Here is a 21,829-nt window from a genome sequence, read left to right as displayed (position 1 = left end):
TATAAATATATCGTTTAATGAGAGAATAGGTCAACATAATGTATCGATACTTTTTTAAATTGTGTCGATACGTTTTGTCCAGAATGAATGCCCAACGAGGTGCACGCATAAAGTGTCAATACATTTATAATAAGTATCGATCCCAAAAACATCGAAACCAATAATTATAATGTAATAGGTAAATTTACAATGTAACCGGTAGAAATATACCAGTTTAATTATAAAATAGTTCAACATAATGTATGAATACTTTTTGTCCAGAATGAATGTCCAACGAGGTGCACGCATAAAGTGTTGATACATTTATAATAAGCATCAATCCTCAAAACATCAAAACCGATAATTATAATGTAACAGCATCCACACCCAAATAGTTCCAAAACGTCAGAGGCGTGGGAACCATAAATTAGTTAAATGCATGTAGTACCCTATATCCTCGAGGCAGAGCACAAGAAATCTGGCACTTAAAGATTTACCAAGAGCGTTAGCTTCTGCTCTGCATGAAGACCGAACCTAGAATCAACTTTGCATACATACATACATACATGCATACATACATACATATAGATATAGATAAAAGTTCATGAACTTACATAATAAATATAGATATTTAAAATAAACTTATAAATATTAATTGGTTTGAAAATATTTTTTTTAAAAAAAATTACCTTTGATTAAAATAAAATACTTGATAACTTGATTGAAATCCTAAACTCAAAGAAGATGAATACCTCAATACAGAACCAAACATGAAAAATATTTTATTTTTTGTATCTTAAAATCATAAATAACAAAGAAAAATAAATTTTCATTCATTTTAAAATAAAATAATAAAATTTAAGTAGTTTCTAATTTTAAAATAATATAAATATTTTTTTGGAGTAATCGAATTGAATAATTTATTATATACATTTTTAAGAATATCAAAATCATATTAGGCAGCTGTGTTGAGAAGCGTATTGTGTATATGTAGGTCACTTTGTTGATATATAGGAAATTAATTTGATTGAAATAACTCTTTTGGACTACTGAGGTAATATAGAAGTTGATTTTCAATGTGTGTTTTGCATTCCTGTAGATCAGTGTTTCAAAGTGCCTGACAATTCGAGCTTGCAGGAAGGGGCCATGCCATGTGTTAGCCCTTGAGTGAGTGTTGGGGTTCGTCGTGCTTTTCGCCGAGCTTAATATTGGTCCAGAAACAAATGTTGGTTATCAACTGCTCTGAGTGCCACTCCAGCTGGTGCCAAGACTTCCCTAGTGGGAATTGCCCACAATGAGATGACCCCCACTTACTCCACCTGCTGCAAGCTACTTAATTTAAAGATTCAATAAAATTTACATGGTTTAGTTGTCCAAACGATTTTCAGAGAATGCTAATGTTCACAAATACAATAGTAGCACATGGAAAGTGGAAACTATTTATACAATCGACTTCTAAATCCTTTGTTTCTGCAATCTTTTCATGTGAGATGAGTTCAATGCAAAGATCCCAAGGGCAAAGTTGTTCCATCTAAAATTCCAATTCAATGACTGCTACAAATTTATGAGTTATCAAGTGTTCTCTATATGAACTTATGGCACACACACTAAGGTGCAGGGCTTGGTGCTACTAAACATTACACCAGGAACCTAGTACTTGTTTTCTCTTAACTCGCTGATTTCTTCTGCAAGCTCGAAACTACAAAAGAACACCTCACCCGAAAGCAAAGGATGAGAAGAAATAAAACAATAACACCATAAATACATAGTTGATTCATATGTTGCGGATGCTAGAACACTTCAAGGCTTGGGAACCGGTTCCACCCACTTCCACACTCTAAAACCAGTTCCATCACCAGTGAAAAATAGACCCCCAGGGCCAACCTCAATTGCACGGATCTCCTGCTTGGCAAAAATTTTACCCTTCTCCGAGAACCTTCAATCATAAGGATAGAAACATACTATTCCCATAAGCACCGCAAAAGGACCCCAAAATGATGAAACAAGTAGATGTCTGTACTAAGATAAAAAGCAAGTCTTACGAGGGCAGATCATAGAGGCGGACAGAATTGTCATTGCATGCACACAGCAAAACGGGCTTGGATTCTGAGTCAGGCATTCCTCGAAGATTCAACAAACCCTAAAAAGAGCACCCAACAGTTCAATAACATTTCAAGATCCTTGGAAGTAAACTCAGAAAGGGGGCCCGAAGGGGGGGGGAGAAAGGGCTAAAAGACGATTGAAATCATTTACCACACAAAAATCTTCCTCACATTTTTTGGGAATTAAACCACCAGATAAACAATTAAAACTAGAGACATTTGAATTTTGCGCTAAAGTGAGCAAATCCAAGCTTTGACGATGTCTATATCTAGAATAGATGCAATGGACAATAAATCCAAGAAACTTTCCAAAACAGACCTGACTACTAAATCTTCATCCTGCATAAATTATCTTAAAATCTTACACCCAACTGGTTTAACTAATAATGTATGAATGAAACAACATACATGTTCTTCATTGTGAGTGAATGTTACTTCCAAGTTTCCATTCTCAGTTGCTACCCACACCTACACAGGGAAACATAAATCCAAGGAATTTAGGCAGAAAAAAAAAAGATGGAATAAATAAAAAATAGCGCAAACCTTTATTGTTTTGTCCAATGAACAAGATAAAAGAAATTGTTCCCAGCAAAGCAAGGACATAACAACATTAGTGTGCTCTGTCAAAGTCTGTAGACACTGCAAAGTTTCTAGACTCCAGGCCTGAAAGAAACAACTAAAAGATTAAGCAAAAATGATAAATTTCTACGAATGGAAAAAAAACGAAATTATAGGAATAAAGCAAAGCATGCTAAAATGGTGGTCTGCAACTACAATATTTTTCAATCAGGATATTCAAACTACCTTACCTTTATAGAATGGTCCATGGAACCAGAGTATAGTCTGTTAGCTCCAACAACTAATGATACAACTGCAAGGGTGTGACCCTTAAGCGATGCAGCCGGTTCAAAGCTGTTAGTGACGGCATTAAATTTCCATACCAAAATGGTACCATCCTGCAGAAAACAGATATTGTTACCTGAGGATCAGGGCTGAAGTGCTAGAGAAATAGAGACATAGTATTAAATGATATGGGTATGGCAAAATCAAGACCCAGAGAGATTCATCCAGCACAAATCCCCAATTTTGATTCCTCAAATCTTGTGGAAAAAGCCCATTTCACATATTACAGATCTTTCAAGGTAAGGGGAAATTTTATGAAAAGACAAATGTCGGACCCCAAAAAGAAAATTGCCTCAATTAACAAGTCGTCGTCGCAAAATAATTTGGCAGGACCCAAAACAGAATATGTGATGACGTACTCATGACTCACATGCAGAACCTGGAATTTAAATGAAAAGAAACTATAACAATATTCTAGTATTTAGAAAATTACCTGTGTGCCAGCAAAGAGCAAATCGTTACCCACAACCATAGAATAAACTTGCCCAACGGGTCCACTAAGACTGATCTCTTGGTTAGTTTGGGTGTTCCAGGCCTGCAACATGATTGTCAGTGATTAAGAAATGGGAAATCATCGTTCTTCTAATTTCATACAACACCAACAACAAAGAAGAAACAACTGGCAGAGAATTTCCATCGAAGCATACCTTAACAACATTAGTTATGCCAACAAACAGCCAAGGACCTTCACTGATCATGCAACCTACTTCACCACCAAGATTAAGCACACCCATACACTACATAGAAGGCCACAGTGGATATCAGACAAAACATAACAATAAAAAAGTTGCCAACAAACACTAGCACAAGAAGACTACTGAAAGTAACTTCTAGCAAAAAGTGGATCTCCTTTCACTTTCACAACATAATGAAGTAGTAGGTACTCTGCAAGACCCCTTTGGGTATTTAGCACTTTAGTGATTCCATAGAAATATAAATAGTAGCCTTTAGGTTATCTGATATTTCACATGGACACTTCTACCAATCAGGAAATAATAGTATTACAAATTTCAGAACAGACAGTTTTATGCAGACATGTTATTGAAATCGATTAAAACTGTAACAACCGGGGAAATTGAAAAAAATATATAATTGTAATTTGAGGTTTTAATCAAGTAAATTGGTGAAATTTGAGGATTTAATTGAAAGTTTTTAAAACTTGTAGCCTGTTTTAAAAAGTGAAGGAAATTCAATGACCAATCACTGAATATTTCCAAGGAGTGTCGGCAGATTTTTTTTCTTATATGCGTGCAAATTGATTCTGGTTTCATACCAGAACAATTTGCTAAGTTTTTACCCCCCACGCATCTCAACTTCCAACCACGACCCCGACGCCGTCCGACCTCCGATCGTTGTTTTGAAAACACCATTGTGTTCATCATCGAGCGAGGAACAAATCCCTTAAATTAATTGAAGTGAAACGCTGTCAAACGCCGGGAATTTCAAGTCAAAGTCTCAATTTTTTTTAGCTCCATCGACGAGAAAATCTTAAATTCGTCGCCGATCGTTGCTCCGTTTTCGACACCTCCCGCACCATCGTGTTCCTTGTGCCGTTTCGAGTCCGCCGGTGTCATCCTTGGTCTCCGTCGACGGCAGCGCGTTAAGAGGTGAAGTGGCCAAAGTTTCCAATTTGTTGAAATCGAACTCTCCGTCGTTCGAAAATTTGAACCGAGCTTTGTAAGTATCTCGAAATCGCTCAAAATAATTTTTAGGATTTTTTTCGTAAATTTTTCGACGCCAGAATATGTCCCACGCGCCGCCACTGCGCGTGGGGAATGTTCTGCTCGGCTGTAATTGTTTAAAAAAACGGTTTTTGATCGGTCTGAAACGGTTTGACCGGTTTGAACCGGGTTGACCGGTCCAAACCGGTCCGACCCGACCCGTTGACCACCTTTGACCAGAACTTTGACCAGCTTTTATCGGCCATTAAACGACCTTTAATCTTTTTCGAGTATATCTATCCTGATATTTTTCAACGTCCCGAATCCGTTTATGGGGTCTGTTTCACCAAATTCGAACCCGAAAGTCTCTAAATCGTCAGTCAAACCTGTTAACTTTGATTTTGACCAAGAATTCAAAATTTCGGAAGGTCATACTTTATGTTTTTCGACGTCCTGAATATGATTCCGAAGTCCGTTTTGCCAAATTCTAACCCGAAATTCCCGAGTCGAGCACGTGAACCCAAAAAGGCTTAGTATTTTAATATTTTGAGTTTTGGTTAAGGAATTGATTTAATAAAATATTTTATGAAGGTACTCGTGTTTCACCTGAGCGTGGATCAGTTAGGTCTGGAGTTGTTCGTTCGTCAGATCAGCCTGAATCGCGTACTAAGAGAATTACCCGTAGGTTTCCGTATCTTATTTAAATAAAGCTATTTATATTAGGATTTCAATATGGATTTTTCCAATTCGTAGGATCTAGCGCTACAGCAGAGCGTGATCGACAAGCCCAGTAATAGGCTTCCCTATCTGATTTTTCAGACTGTTACAGGTGTGTTTCATGACAGTGTTATTTTACTGTTTTAAAAATATTATTTGAATTGTTTTAGATTGGTGATAATTCATAATATTGTTATGACATGATACATGATACTTGATTTTTGAATATTGATTACCTGATATCTGATTTCTGTATTTCGGTATATGATTTTTGTTTAAAGCATGAATTATTCACCAATTTCACTTGAATACATACTTGTTTATTACTGATATTGGGGGGAAATATTGTTGGAGGAAGAAAACTTGCAGGCTCCTCGGCTTTGTGCTCAGGGCCTTACTGGACGTGACGGGGTGTATGGTTCTGGGGAACCTACACATTTTGTTCGTGACGAATGGGGGTAGTGTTCATATTTTAAATAAAACAAACATGTTTGATAAAGATTTTACTGGAATATTTTATTAGAATGTTTTTATACACTGTTTGAAGCACACTGGACTTTTTAACTCATTCTATAGTTTTACCCTTTTTCAGATAACATCAGACAGTAAGCAGCAGATTTGGCATCAGGGAAGATCAACTACTTTATTTTGTACGAACGTATATCTTTATATGTTTTTCAGTTGTGTTTGGTGACATATATTTTGATGTTGTTTTGGATATATATTTGTATTATCGATATTTTGTTTAATATTACCTGTAATGTTTTATAAGTTGTTTAAAAAAAACTCTTAATGGGATATGTGGCCACTTAGGTTTGAGTCTAACTTACAGACCGGGTCTGGGGGTCACATTTGGTGGTATCAGAGCCTTCGGTTTAAACACTCGGACTGTATATGGGTCTTAAACTTTGGATTTTTAAGAAATTATGAAAAAAAACATTTCACCTTATTTTATAATTTAAAGTTTTCTCGAGATCCCTAATGCTAATCTGACATATGTTTCAAATTCTTTCTGTAGAGCCTTATAGATCCAACGATGAGTGCTGCTAGAGGTCGTAGGACAGGACGTGGACGTGGTCGAGGGCGAGTTGCTCGACCTTCTGTTACGATAGACGATCCGATATCACCACGTGATCCTCCTGTTCCGTAAGTAGATCCGACCTTTTCTCATGATGATCAGTTTACTCCTATGAGAGATTTTCCCGTCACTGGAGATGAGGATACTGACATGAACGAAGATGCCATTAATAAAGCTATATTCCATATGTTTCAGAGAGCTGCCAGAGCCCCTAGTAATATGACTGCGGTTGAGATTTTAAATTCTCTAGTTGCTGCTGGAGTAGTTCCATTCGAGGGTATTACTGGTGGACCTCCGACAGACGCTGAGTATTGGCTGGAGGACACAGAGAGGATTATGGATGAGATGGACCTCAGACCTGAACAGAAGTTGAAGGGGGCCCTAACTATGTTGAAGAAAGAGAGCTTCAGATGGTGGCAATCAATTTCTGGTAGTATTCCGAGAAACCAGTTAACATGGGATCTTTTCAAGACGTGCTTCCGGAGTTGCTACATCGGAGAGAGATCCATGCAGGAGCGACTTCAGGAGTTTCAGAATCTGGAGCAGGATAGCATGTCTGTTATGGACTACGAGGTTGAGTTCATCCGATTGAGTCGTTATGCTCCTGGACTTGTTGACATTGAGACAGATCGATGCTTGAGGTTCGAGAATGGACTCAGGTATGAGATCAGGAGTCGAGTCGCTACCCACCGAGAGAGGAATTTTGATGCATTGGTTGAGATAGTCAAGACTGCTGAGGAAATAGAGCGATTGGGTATGGAGCACAAGAGAGATAGTGATCGAACTCAAACCCGATTCAGGAGGCCTTCTGGTTCTGTTGATTCTTCTATACGCCCTAGCAAGAGAGGCAGGGGTGAGTCCTTTAGAGAGGTGGTAAGAGTGTCAGACCTGTTGCATCTGGTTCTTCAGCTATTCAATCTTCTAGACATGGTGGTTCTTTTGGGTCGCAGTCCTTGCCAACATGCGATTACTGTGGGAAACATCATTTTGGGGAATGCAGGATGAAATTGAGCACTTGTTATAAATGTGGGTATGGTGACCATCATTTGAAGGATTGTCCAGAGACACCTCATTCTGTTCAGACACCAGCTCGTACTCCCGCTCGTACTTAGAGTACTGTTCAGACTCCAGGATCAATTAATAGAGGCCGAGTATCGCAGAGTAGGGGTCCAGTCAGATCTGAGGCTAGACAGCCTTCATTGGCTTACACTGCCAGACTTCAATAAGATCGTGATGGGCCTAATGTGACTGCAGGTACTGTTACTATTCAACAGTTCCTTACTTTGCATTGTTTGATAGTGGCTCTACCAATTCCTATGTATCACATTCTATTTCTGAGGGTCTAAATATTCCTATTGAGAATACTGAGCATTCGATGATAGTTCAAAGTCCCTTAGGCAAGTCCATAATGTTGGATAATATTTTTAGAGTGTGTCCTATAGAGATCAATGAGGAAATTTTTCTGGCCGACCTAATGGAGTTACCTTTGGAAGAGTTTGATTTAATTCTCGGCGTAGATTGGTTGAACAAACATCGAGTAAATATTGATTTTGAGACCAAGAGAGTTGTTCTGAAGACCCCAGATAATCGAAAGATTGTAATGATCGGGGAACGCCGTGGATTTTTTACGAATGTTGTGTCTGCTTTGGTAGCTGAGAAAATGATCAGTAAAGGTTCTGAGGCGTTTCTTGCTTATATTTTAGACACTAGGAGTTCTCAATATTATATTGAAGGCATCCGGATTGTCAAGAAATTTTCCGATGTTTTTCCTGAGGAGTTGCCTGGATTACCTCCGGATAGAGAAGTTGAGTTTGAGATTGAAGTCTATTCTGGTTCCTCCCCGGTTTCAATGGCTCCTTATCGTATGGCCCCAAAGGAGCTTAAGGAACTAAAAGTCTAACTTCAGGAGTTGTTGGACAGGAGATTTATCCGACCCAGTGTATCACCGTGGGGAGCCCCAGTTCTCTTTGTCAAGAAGAAAGATGGGACATTGAGACTTTGTATTGATTATAGAAAACTGAACAAGTTCACGGTTAAAAACAAATATCCTCTGCCCAGAATCGATGATCTATTTGACCAATTTCGATGGGCTTCTATCTTTTCAAAAATAGACTTGAGTTATGGTTATTATCAACTCAGGGTGAAAGACTCGGATATTCCGAAGACTGCTTTCCGTACTCTGTATGGGCATTATTTGTTTTTAGTGATGTCATTCGGGTTAACAAATGCCCCTGTTGCTTTTATGGATCTGATGCATAGGGTGTTTCGACCTTATTTGGACCAATTTGTAGTTGTGTTCATCGATGACATATTGGTGTATTCTCGAACTGAAGCAGAAAATGAGGAGTATTTAAAGATTGTTCTACAGACTCTAAGGGAGAATAAACTATACGCTAAGTTGAGCAAGTGTGAGTTCTGGCTCAGCGAAGTGACTTTTCTTGGACATATCGTTTATGATGATGGTATTCGAGTGGATCCAAGCAAAGTGGAGGCTATTCTGAACTGGAAGCAACCCAAGAATGTTTCTGAGATCCTTAGTGCTAACTCAAGCCCTAGTGCTGATTTAGCCTGAATCTGGGCAGAGGACTTTTCTGTCTACAGTGATGCTTCTCACTCTGGATTAGGATGTGTTTTGATGCAAGATGGGAAGGTTGTCGCTTATGCTTCGCGTCAATTAAAGCCACATGAGCGTAACTATCCTATTCACGATCTGGAGTTAGCTGCCGTAGTTTTTGCTTTAATGATCTGGAGACATTACCTATACGGAGAAAAGTGTTATATTTATACTGATCATAAGAGTGAAGTATCTGCTTACTCAGAAAGAATTGAATTTGAGACAGCGTCGCTGGTTGGAGCTTCTAAAGGACTATGATTTAGAGATAGAATATCATCCAGGGAAGGCTAACGTAGTGGCAGACGCCTTAAGCCGTAAGGCAATATCAGATCTCAGAGCATTATTTGTCAACTTGAGTTTATTTGATGATAATAGTCTGTTAGCAGAGTTGCAGGTTAAACCTACTTTGGCCGAGGAGATTAAGATCAAACAACTTCTGGATAGCTCATTGTTTCCCATTATTGAACAAGTTAAGTAGGGAACGGGTTCAGAGTATACTGTGAATCAGGATGGTATTTTGTGTTTTCACGATCGTTACTGCGTACCCTAAGATGATGAGTTGGACGGGTTATTCTCAGGTGGCTCATAGTAGTCCTTATGCTATGCATCCTGGCGGGGCAAAATGTACAATAATCTCAAGGAGCGCTACTTTTGGACTGGTATGAAAAAGAATATTTCAAATTTTGTGGCGAGGTGTTTGAATTGTCAGCAGGTTAAAGCAGAACACCAGCATCCATCTAGATTGTTACAGTCAATTAAGATTCCTGAGTGGAAATGAGAGCGCATTACGATGGATTTCGTTACTGGTCTTCCCCTAACTCCTTCCAAAAAGGATTCTATTTGGGTGATTGTTGATCGACTCACCAAGTCAGCGCACTTTATTCTTATCCGGATTAATTATTCTCTGGACAAACTGGCTAAGTTGTACATTTCAGAGATTGTTAAACTTCATGGTGTACCGTTGTCCATCATATCTGATCGAGATCCAAGGTTCACTTCCAGGTTTTGGAAGGCTTTGCACGAGGCTCTGGGTACTCGTTTGAATTTCAGCACAGCTTTTCATCCTCAGACTGATGGACAGTCTGAGCGAGTTATTCAGGTGTTGGAGGATATGTTACGGGGTTTAGTGATTGATTTCCGTGATAGTTTGGGAAGATTTCTTACCGTTTGCTGAGTTTGCTTACAATAATAGTTATCAAGCGAGTATTCGCATGGTACCGTACGAGGCTTTGTATGGACGTAGATGTCGTACTCCAATATGTTGGACAGAGTTGCATGATAGAAAAACTTTGGGTCCAGACTTGGTTCGAGAGACTGAATATATTGTCATATTGATCCGTGATCGCTTAAAAGAGACATTTGATAGGTAAAAATTATACGCATATAAGCGACGTAAGGATATCGAGTTCGAGGTTGGAGATCAGGTTTTTCTCAAGGTATCCCCATGGAAGAAGGTATTGAGATTTGGACGTACGAGTAAATTGAGTCCGCGATTTATTGGGCTGTATCGTATTTTGAAGAAAGTTGGACCTGTTGCTTATCAGCTTGAGTTGCCTCCCCAGCTCAGTCGTATTCATGATGTTTTTCATGTGTCTATGTTGAGGCGATATCGTCCAGATCCAGATCACATCATTCAGGTTGATGAGGTAGAGCTGAGACCTGATTTGTCATACGAGGAAGAGCATATTCAGGTTTTAGAGAGAGATGAGCGAGTTCTTCGGAATAGACGTATTCCAATGGTCAAAGTTCAGTGGAGTAATCGTAGTCCCTCAGAAGCTACTAGGGAAACTTTGGAGTCGATGGATGCTCAATTTCCTCATCTATTTTCATAAGGTAAATTTCGAGGACGAAATTTCTTGTAGAGGGGGAGAATTGTAACTCGGAAAATTGAAAAAAATATATAATTGTAATTTGAGGTTTTAATTAAGTAAATTGGTGAAATTTGAGGATTTAATTGGAAGTTTTTAAAACTTGTTGCCTGTTTTAAAAAGTGAAGGAAATTCAGTGACCAATCACTGAATATTTCCAAGGAGTGTCGGCAGATTTTTTTTCTTATATGCGTGCAAATTGATTCTGGTTTCATACCAGAACAATTTGCTAACTTTTTACCCCCCACGCATCTCAACTTCCAACCACGATCCCGACGACGTTCGACCTCCGATCATTGTTTTGAAAACACCATCGTGTTCATCATCGAGCGAAGAACATCATCGTGTTCATCGTTTTTTAGCTTCATCGACGAGAAAATCTTAAATTCGTCGCCGATCGTTGCTTCTTTTTCGACACCTCCCGCACCATCGTGTTCCTTATGCAGTTTCGAGTCTGTCGGTGTCATCCTTGGTCTCCGTCGACGGCGGCGCGTGAGAAGGTAAAGCGGTCAAAGTTTCCGATTTGTTGAAATCGAGCTCTCCGCGGTTCAAAAATTTGAACCGCGCTTTGTAAGTATCTCGAAATCACTCAAAATAATTTTTAGGATTTTTTTCGTGAATTTTCCGACGCCGAAATATGTTCCACGCGCCCCCATGCGCGTGGGGAATGTTTTGCTCGGCTGTAATTGTTTAAAAAAACGGTTTTTGACCAGTTTGACCGGTCTGAACCTGGTTGACCGGTCCGACCCGACCCGTTGACCGTTGACCACCTTTGACCATAATTTTGACCGACCAGTAAACGACCTTTAATCTTTTTCGAGTATACCTATCCTGACATTTTTCGACGTCCCGAATCTGTTTTTGGAGTCTGTTTCACCAAATTCAAACCCGAAAGTCTCTAAATCGTCAGTCAAGCTTGTTAACTTTGATTTTGACCAAGAATTCAAAATTTTGGAAGGTCATACTTTATGTTTTTCGACGTCCTGAATATGATTCCTAAGTCTGTTTTGCCAAATTCTTACCCGAAATCCCCGAGTTGAGCATGTGAACCCAAAAAGGCTTAGTATTTTAATATTTTTATTATTTATTTGAGTTTTGGTTAAGGAATTGATTCAATAAAATATTTTATGAAGGTACTCGTGTTTCACCTGAGCGTGAATCAGTTAGGTCTGGAGTTGTTCGTTCGTCAGATCAGCCTGAATCGCGTACTACAAGAACCCGGGTTTCCGTAAATTAAATAAAGATTATTTATATTAGGATTCTAATATTTTTTTTTGATAGAAGTTGGAGATCTCATTAAAAACTCCCTTCATATTCTTCCACATACTTAGAAGTATGTTGAAGGACACTGGAAGGGAGAAAAGAGTACCTCATATTTTATTAAATAGAAGACCAAGTACAAGTGGTAACACCGAACCCTCAAAGGGGAATAAAAACCAATACAGACCATATCACCTAAATCTTACATCTTCAAACAAAAAGCCCCTAAGACAATAACCCTATTTCTAAAATACACCTCAAGATGTAAGATAACAAAAAAAAAAACCAACAATTACAACCACAAACTAAAAAACGCCTCTGAATACAGCTGTCAAACAATCACAGTCCAATTGGAGGAACAAGTTCTAAAGAGATATCGCAATCTTCAGGGACCCAAGAATTAGGTTTGAAGGGTCAACTTCATGCACCAAGATTTTGAATAAATTATCCCCGACCTTCAACTCTAACAACTCATCAATTCTCCCTTGAGCATTTGTGAGTATTTGAATTTTAGCCCAGTCAAAAGACTAAGGGAACTCACAACTGTTATCAATTGCTATTAACTTGCCCCACTTAGTAGTTATGTTTTTTAAAGTATCCCAATTCCAAGCGTGAAAAGGAATACCTTCGCAAACTAACCACACGCACCGACTCTCCACCACAAGACTCTCTGACCAAGTTTCCACTTTGGAAAACCATTCTGCAAGAGTCTCTAACTTATCTTCCTTCACGCTTCTCAACAAATCCGAGTCCTCAAAAACCATTAGAACTACATTTCCAGCAGCTCTTATTAGCGTGAAACCCGCTAGTCCTTTGGCTTGTATTTGGTTAGCAAGATTACCAATCTTGATAAAGTTCTTGCACCACCCAACAAGACAGTTGTTCAACACTTGAAGTTTATCTTCGTCCACAGCACCCTCAACTTCACAGTGTTTAAACCTCGGAAGATCTTCCATCCCATACTTACTTTGAACAGCTGTCGAGGACTTTCGCCAGAAAGACTGTCTAGGTTTATATTTAGCCAGAGAGACTCTAATTTTGTTGCCGTAAATATGATTACCATTCATCTTAGAAATCGCTGTCCTTGCTTCTTCAATTGTAGCAAAGCAATAAACCCAAAGCGAACCCTTTCGAGTTTCTTTTTTTGGGAATGAATGCATCAATAACTTGACCATGTGAGCCAAACATAGATCCAAGTCTCTTCCAATGGATCTTCTCTGGAAGGTTCTCGATAAAAATCGTGTAACAACCCTTTCTGAACTCATTGACGATATTTGGTTGGCCTTCCTTTGACTGATTATTAAACTCGTTTCTTCTACTTCCCACCACTTCGAACAATTTTACATTGGAATACCCTTTCAAATTGATCTCCTTGGATCCATTATGATCAACATGAGCAACAGAAAGAGCTGGTTTTACGTGTGCTAAAGACAGCTTTCCATTTCTATGTTTCCCTTCTTGTAAGCACTTCTTCAAAGGATTGGATGATAATGGACTATCACCCGACCTCGCTGAATAAGTTCCCAAATTTTGTTGATTTTGGAGCATAGGAGAGTGTCGGTAAGTGGTGCCGTCGGGCTCAACTGTCCAACCAGCCTCACGTGCCAAGGCTGCCAGAACATCGTTCCTAGCAGCATGCGGGGGAATTGGGAAGTTACCAAACTGCCTCAATCCGGCTAGCATGCGTCTGGTAAAATCTCATTTGTTCCGTTTCCGAAACTTTTACCTCTCCTTTTCTTTCTCATTTTCACGTATGCCTTTACTGGAGTAAGAAGAAGAGGCTGCACCGGCGGATCCAGAGGTTCTGAGAAAATTGCCTGGTGAAACTGCATTCTCCTTCATTTTTAAATCCTTTACCCACTTGTTCAAATCTGCCACTAGTGCTTTTAGAGCCTTTACTCTCGCTTCTAGTTCCTTGGCAGACTCCATAGGAAAATCACCGGCTGCACCACTGCTGTCTGGTTCAAGGAGTTGTGAAATCCTAAATGATGTAGGAGGGACGGTAGAATGTCTCACGCCAGCTGAAACAAACCCTCGAAGACGGCTGGGCTGAGACGGGGGTTGGGGTTCCATGGTGATTTCTCAGTTGTTTAACGATGCTCGACACTAGAAAGCTCGAGATTAGGTCGCAATAAGGCGCTGCGATCGGTAATGTGGCGGAGTCGAACTCGGCCGGCGGGAGGCGGCGTAAATCTGCAGTTGACGGAGTGTAGATCTGCGACGAATGACACAGTTTTTCGTAAAAAAAGGTCCAGATCTGTGTTCACCTTGAGCACACGACCATCACAGGAAAAAACGGCGTCAAACGGTGGTTCGAGTATGGCGGCGGATTGCTGACGTCGGCGGCAGCGGACGACGAAACACTGTCGGAGGAGAAACCACTTTTATTTTTTAAAACACGTGGGCCCTAGAGAGAAGCGGGAGCTTCTCTCACTAACACGCGATGGTTCTCCAATTCTATTAGGATTCCAATATGGATTTTTCCAATTCGTAGGATCTAGCGCTGCAGCAGAGCGTGATCGACAAACCAGTAATAAGCTTCCCTATCTGATTTCTCAGACTGTTACAGGTGTGTTTCATGACAGTGTTATTTTACTGTTTTAAAAATATTATTTGAATTGTTTTAGACTGGTGATAATTCATAATACTGTTATGACATGATACTTGATTTCTGAATATTGATTACCTGATATCTGATTTTTGTATTTCGGTATATGATTTTTGTTTAAAACATGAATTATTCATCAATTTCACTTGAATACATACTTGTTTATTACTGACATTAGGGGGAAATATTGTTGGAGGAAGAATACTTGCAGGCTCCTCGGCTTTGTGCTCAGGGCCTTACTGGACGTGACGGGGTGTATGGTTCTGGGGAGCCTACACATTTTGTTCGTGACGGATGGGGATAGTGTTCATATTTTAAATAAAACAAACATGTTTGATGAAATGATTTTACTAGAATATTTTATTAATATGTTTTTATACACTGTTTGAAGCACGCTGGGCTTTTTAACTCATTCTATAGTTTTACCCTTTTTCAGATAACATCATACAGTAAACAGCAGATTTGACATCAGGGAAGATCAACTACTTTATTTTGTACGAACGTATATCTCTATATGTTTTTCAGTTATGTTTGGTGACATGTATTTTGCTGTCGTTTTGGATATATATTTGTATTATCGATATTTTGTTTAATATTACCTGTAATGTTTTATAAGTTGTTTAAAAAAAAATCTATGAATGGGATATGTGGCCACTTTGGTTTGAGTCTAACTTACAGACAGGGTCTGGAGGTTACAAAAACACATCATGTTTGGAACATACATAAATCTATTTATTCTTTCCAAAAAGCTAAAAACTAATTAAAACTTTAAATGTTTTACTAAAACGAAACAAAGTTCATCACACCTGACCAGTGTTGGTATCCCAAGCCCTCACAGTCTCATCTTGACTCCCCGTATAGAGCTTATCCATACCAGCCGGCAACGCAATTCCAGTAACAACCTGCCCACAAAACAAACTCATCGTCATCATCAACAAAGTCAGGTACTCCTAAGAATATGTTATATTCATTGCAAGATAGAAACTTGACTCCCCCATCAAAAATACGAGTTTTTCTTGTAAGATTTATATGGACTTGAGCTCTCCCACCCTCACAGTTAGCTTTTTGATTTACTTCTCCAAAGATTAAGCTAATACAAATGGTTCTTCAAAAGTTCATATCAAATTAAAACCATAAAAGAAGAAAAGGAACGAAAAGACACTTACTTTCTGGTGCCCATCAAGGTGATTCAACAAGGTAAAACCTTCCCCTAAATTCCAGGAATGTAGAAACTTACACCTCTCCCCGTAATTACAGTTCCCTTGCACCCAATAATTGCATACTTTCTCCGTTTTCCTAACCACCTTATTATCTCCCATTCTCCCCCAACTATTATTATGATTATTATTAAAGTTGGGGCCTCTTCGTGGGGCCGGGCTCGAAAACCCAGAATCATCGGCAAAAGGTTTGGGTGCACCCGATCCGTTGGCGGCTGCGGAGGTGGCGCCAGAAGGATAAGGCAGTTCACGGTGCAAGAAAGGGCAAGGGAAACGGCTGCACTTACCAGCCCTCCAATGGTAACAAACTTTTTGGGTTTTGGTGGCGTTAGGTGGCGGGGCAGCTGATGGACCTCCGAGTCTATTAAAGACGCGCCTGTTGCGGCCTTCTAAATCCATAATCACCCTTTCTTTTGTATCAGTAACAAATTATGGATGGGAACAAGGTCAGGATGAAGATGGGAAATCTCGGAAAGAAAGAATCTGGAAATAAGAGAGATCACTAAAACCCTAAATCGACCGAAACCTGTCGTTTTTCTTTTATCTATTTGGTGATGCAATAACTCAGAAATAAGGAGGGTGGTTTAATAAGGGGAAGTAACAGGAGTGCCGCGTTGGCCGTCGCCGTGGAGAGAGGGAAAGAAGGCGGTGAAAGGAAACAAAAAAAGATCTCGTTAGCTTTACATTATCTACACTATATTTTCAGCTCGTTTATGAAGTCTTTTAAGATTTGGTTTAAATTACACTCGTAACCCCTGAATTATCAGATTTTTCAATTTGATTATTTATATTGGTTTAATTCATAAATAAGTTTAGACTTAAATGCACCATTGACCCCTAAACTATACCATTTATACCTAATTGCCCCCTAAACTATTTTTCGGGACATTTCGCCCCCCTTAACTTTAACTCTTTTAAAAAAAATCTCAATGACCAATAAAACACGCCACGTCAACATTTATTTTTAATTTATTTTATATGAATAAATAAAAATCAATTAAAAATAAAATTATATAATATGTCAAAAACACTCTCTCTTCTCTTCCTCCACCTCCACCTCCACCTCCACCGTCCACCCTCTCTTTCCCCAACACCAACACCTATTTTAATTACATTTTCATTCTAGCATCACCGAAAGCAAGGTCTTGCTCTAGCTACCCAATTTCTAGAAGTCGTTGATCCCTGATGATTCAGTTTATTTTTCTAGTATTCTGCAAATATAAAACCAACTTGCATGAAGCAATGGATCTTACGAAATATAAAAGAAAAATATATGCTAAAGATCATATTCAAGTATTTGATGAACAAACAGATGATGAGTTGATTCAACTCATTCGTGATTCGATGATGACCATATTTATTATGTTTCCTTCGAGCTTAGACTCGCTTCCAGTCGAGTTCATCGGATTGGTCATCCAAGACCATGATTAAGATATTGTTATTGTTGAAACTTGAAGATGCCATTTGGTATGAATGATGGATTAGAAAAAATATGTAAGCCTAAAATAAGAAAGCTATAGGTTAGACTGTCTGACTTGAAGAGTATATGCCCTACTATGTTGCATGCACAAAATTATGCTTGACGAATGCCACAACAATTCTATTAAACTTTAAAGAAGGCTCACTCCAGTTATGAAGAAAGTGGTGATGAAAGAGATCATTAAATAGCTCAACATTGAAATTATCTACCTGATATCTAACAATTCGTGGGTCAACCATGTGCAATGTGTACCCAAGAAAGGAGGTGTGACCGTGGTGAGCAATGAGGACAACAAACTCCTACCTACAAGAACTGTCACAGGGTGGAGGATTTGCATGAACTATCAAAAACTCAACAAGGCTACCAAGAATGACCATTTCTCAATCCCTTCAACGATCAAATGTTGGATCGATTGGTAGGAAAAGCCTTTTATTGCTTTCTCAATGGATATTCTGGGTATAACCAGATTGCTATAGCACCAGAGGACCAATAGAAGACAACCTTCACATGCCCCTATGGTACTTTTGCCTTTAGAAGGATACCGTATGGACTTTGCAATCTCCAGTCACTTTCTAAAGGTGCATGTTGGCCATCTTCTCTGACATGATAGAAGAGTTTTTAGAAATCTTCATGGATGACTTTTCCGTCTCTAGAGATGACGTTGACTCATGCTTGGGCAATCTAGCAAAAGTGCTTAAAAGATGTGAAAAAACTATGTTAATCCTGAATTAGGAAAAGTGTCAGTTCATGGTGATCGAAAAAACTATTTTAGGCCAAAAAAAGGACATAGTTGGACAAGGTAGATATTGAAAAGCTACCTCTACCCACCACAGTGAAGGGTATTCGAAGTTATTTTAGACATGCATGTTTCTCTGGAAGATTCATAAATGACTCCTCCAAAATCTCAAAGCCACTATGCATTTTGCTGCAGTAAAATCAGGCCTTCATCTTTGATGAATTTTGCTACATCGCACTCAAAGACTGAAGGAGTGACTTATCTCAGCACCCGTAGTTGTTTCCTCGGATTGGACCTGTAACACCCCAACCCGTATCCGACCCGAATATGAGTCTGAGATGTCACATTGACTTTTCAAAACCTTTTTCTTACAAAATATCAAAACATTTGAACTCATTTTAGGAAAATACCACAATATTCTATTAAATTGTGTTTCGTATAAAATTTCCAATCAAAAATGTATTTATGAACAGTAAAATATGTATGAATAGTAACGTATGAACAGTAATGAATAGTGATGAACAGTGCATGCTACAGTGTCCGAATGTTAAAATTTTCCAGATTCAAAGAGGGGAACTGATTCCCCTGTTACAGGGAATCGATACCCTGCTACAGTTCTGCTACAGTACTTCCGTAAAATACATATAAATTTGTAAAAATATGAGGTTTCATTCGTATAAAATTTCCATTTACATATACACATTCAAAACATTATAAAATTCAATCATATAATTTTACAAAACTGATTAAAACATATCAGATTCAAATCTTTTATATTACATGCCAACTAAATTCTATATAACCAAATACATGTAATTCAACTACATTTCTGATCTGATCTTCGGTAAGGAGAACTAACCTGTCTTGTTCCTCTTTACTTCTCTTTTCGCTTTCCAAACCTACGTGTGAAACAATCACACGCTAAGTCGATGACTTAGTGAGGCATATAAAACATATAATATAACCATATACCATTTCATATAAACAAACGGCATACATCTGCAAATACTATCATTAATCACTTTTACTTACCATATATTCATCATATAACACATATATCATTATACTAAGGAATAAACATATCATCATGTAATTTTTATAACATATTTCATATTACCAAATATACATATCACATATAGTGTATTTGTTATTATCTTTTATTAATCCATGTACACATGCCACTAATTCTTTTTATCATATAACATATACTAAACATTTTTATACAGATCATGGAACACATATATTTCACAAAGAAACACACATAGCATCCTATAATTCATACAATACCTTTGATATCACCACAAGCATATGCATCATATATATTGTATTTGTTGTTGTCTCTTTATTAGCCCATGTACATTTTTGAGAAATTAAGGTATTCGAGTACATTGAGGTTGTGCACAAATGCTGTCACCACAGCTCGTATAAATTTGCACCGAAGTGCCACGTAGAATTTGCACCGAAGTGTCGCGTAGAAATGCACCGTAGTGCCATATAAGATTATCCATAAGGACCACATATAAATTCCTTAAGAATCATATACATATACCAAGGATCAAGTAAGTGTCTCAAAAGACCTCATACGTGCTCCAAAGAATACATAAACGTCCCGAAGGACCACGTAGAATTTGTCCTGAAGGACCGCGTAGACCCTCAACTCTTGGCATGCCAACTATACATCTAGATCTCATGACACATAACATGGGCATTATCTTTTTTAATTATCACATATTCATATCAGCACATAATTCACTTACACGTAGAACATTTTCATATGAATCATATTCACATGTCATATAGCTTATACCTTGTTCTTATGTCTTCTCATAGACATATATTCTTTCTCATGTAATCACATAGGTTCATATCATAAAACATGTATCATGGGTTGCATATTTATATGCCATATATTTCATATCACTTTGCATAGAATCACATAGCTTGTTTCATATGGCTTATAGAATTTCTCCTTTGTTCATATACATCTGTCATATATTGTTTACATATATTCATATATACCTTACATAGCACGTAAAATAACATATCATGCATATCACATAGTTGATATCATATTTTTCATATATTCATGTAATTCAATATCACATATCACATATAATAACATATGACACCTATACACATTTTCATGTACTCATACACACATAAAGATCACATACATTTTAGAAATTACTCATTGCCATAATAACTCTGTCACTGGCTCATCGCAAGCCAATGTTTGATCGATAACTTAAGTATAATTAAATTGCACTCACCTTAGCCTTGCTTTGATTCAATCCTAATCCTTTGATTATTCCGGAAATTGTTTAGGCTCAATATCTACATAAATATAACATTTCAAAACAATTATCAGAAGCCTAAACATTACACTAGATGTTAATAACTTAAGCTGGTTTAATGAACCAAAATTCCATTTTTCATTTAGGGGGAATCGATACCCCCCAAGGGGAAATCTGTACCCCCTGCACAATCTGTAATTTCCGTTCCAGCCCAGAAAATCACTGTTCGTGCATGAAAATTCACTATAACAACTTAAATTCTTCATATTTCATTCACTTTTCTATTCTTAACTCGAATATACATACTTAAACTAATTTATATCTATTTATTTCATCTTAAACCTCAAAATTCTATTCACCATATAGAATTAAATAATCATATCAAATTTTTAACATGCTCTAATTTCAATTTTATCACTTCATATCTCTTAATTAAGCTGATGACAAGTCGAATTTAACTTCAAATTCAACTTATCAACTCTATTTCAAGATTTCATTCAAAAACTCCAAATCTTTAATATTCTCTAACTCCTTTATCTTTTGATTTTAAGTTAACTTAAGCTTTCCTTAAGCTTAGTTATCATCTAATGATCAAAACTCAACCTCTAATTTAACAAATAATCAACAAAAATAGAAACTCGCTTTTGCCTAGTCTTCCACGGTTGGAGAATAAGAAATGAAGAAGAAGATGAAATGTTTTGATCTCCCACGTTTTTATCTCCTATTAAAGGGGATAAAAATATCTTTAATGTCAATTGACTATTTTTCCCTTTAATTCCTTGAATAATTACTAAAAACTTTCTGGAAATATTCCCAAATAAATCATTGAACTATTCAACTATTCTACTTTAATTACCAAATTCTAAAATTTTACAATTTAGTCACTAACCCATAGTTTAGGATGTTACATGACCTCACCATTTGAGTTGATGTGTGATGTTAATGACTATGTCGTGGGAACAGTGCTTAGGTAGCGAGAAGGTAAGATCTTTCATGTTATTTATTATGCTTGCCACACTTTAAATGAAGCACAAATTAATTACACAACCACTAAGAAAGAATTGCTAGTTGTGGTATTTGTATTCGATAAGTTTAGAAAATGCTTGATAGGCACTGAGAACCAAGTTGTTGATCATCTCTCTAGGCTAGAGAACAAGGTTGAATACGATGAAAACTTAGAAATCAATGAAAAATTTCTTGATGAGAAAATTTTATTTGCTGTGTTAATTATGTGGACGCTGATATTGTTAACTTTCTTGTTAGTGGTATTTTGCCTACTGATTTAAATAGCCACGGATGGAGAAAATTTAGA

General features: G+C 37.8%; 1 protein-coding gene across 2 annotated transcripts; it reads right to left on the bottom strand.

The window, feature by feature from the left end:
* Positions 1-1,480: 1,480 nt before the first annotated feature.
* LOC120124881 (zinc finger CCCH domain-containing protein 48-like) lies at positions 1,481-16,679 on the bottom strand. 2 transcript variants are annotated; one of them, XM_039143448.1, is made up of 9 exons: positions 15,957-16,676; positions 15,597-15,692; positions 3,632-3,721; positions 3,418-3,519; positions 2,891-3,037; positions 2,625-2,744; positions 2,490-2,549; positions 2,022-2,119; positions 1,485-1,915 (listed from the first exon to the last, which is right to left on the bottom strand). In XM_039143448.1, exons 1-9 carry the CDS (start codon positions 16,404-16,406, stop codon positions 1,780-1,782), a joined length of 1,299 nt encoding a protein of 432 aa, XP_038999379.1. In that variant the 5' UTR covers positions 16,407-16,676; the 3' UTR covers positions 1,485-1,779. The 2 variants fall into 2 exon arrangements, with proteins under 2 accessions (XP_038999380.1, XP_038999379.1); XM_039143449.1 differs by lacking the exon at positions 15,597-15,692 and having other exon boundaries at positions 1,481-1,915; positions 15,957-16,679.
* Between the last annotated feature and the right edge of the window lie 5,150 nt (positions 16,680-21,829).

The sequence above is a fragment of the Hibiscus syriacus genome, unplaced genomic scaffold (assembly GCF_006381635.1).
Source record: "Hibiscus syriacus cultivar Baekdansim isolate YM2019G1 unplaced genomic scaffold, ASM638163v2 tig00110429_pilon, whole genome shotgun sequence".
Lineage (NCBI taxonomy): Eukaryota > Viridiplantae > Streptophyta > Magnoliopsida > Malvales > Malvaceae > Hibiscus > Hibiscus syriacus.
The sequence above is the reverse complement of the archived record's forward strand: the minus strand, read 5'-3'. Positions and strand labels throughout refer to the sequence as shown.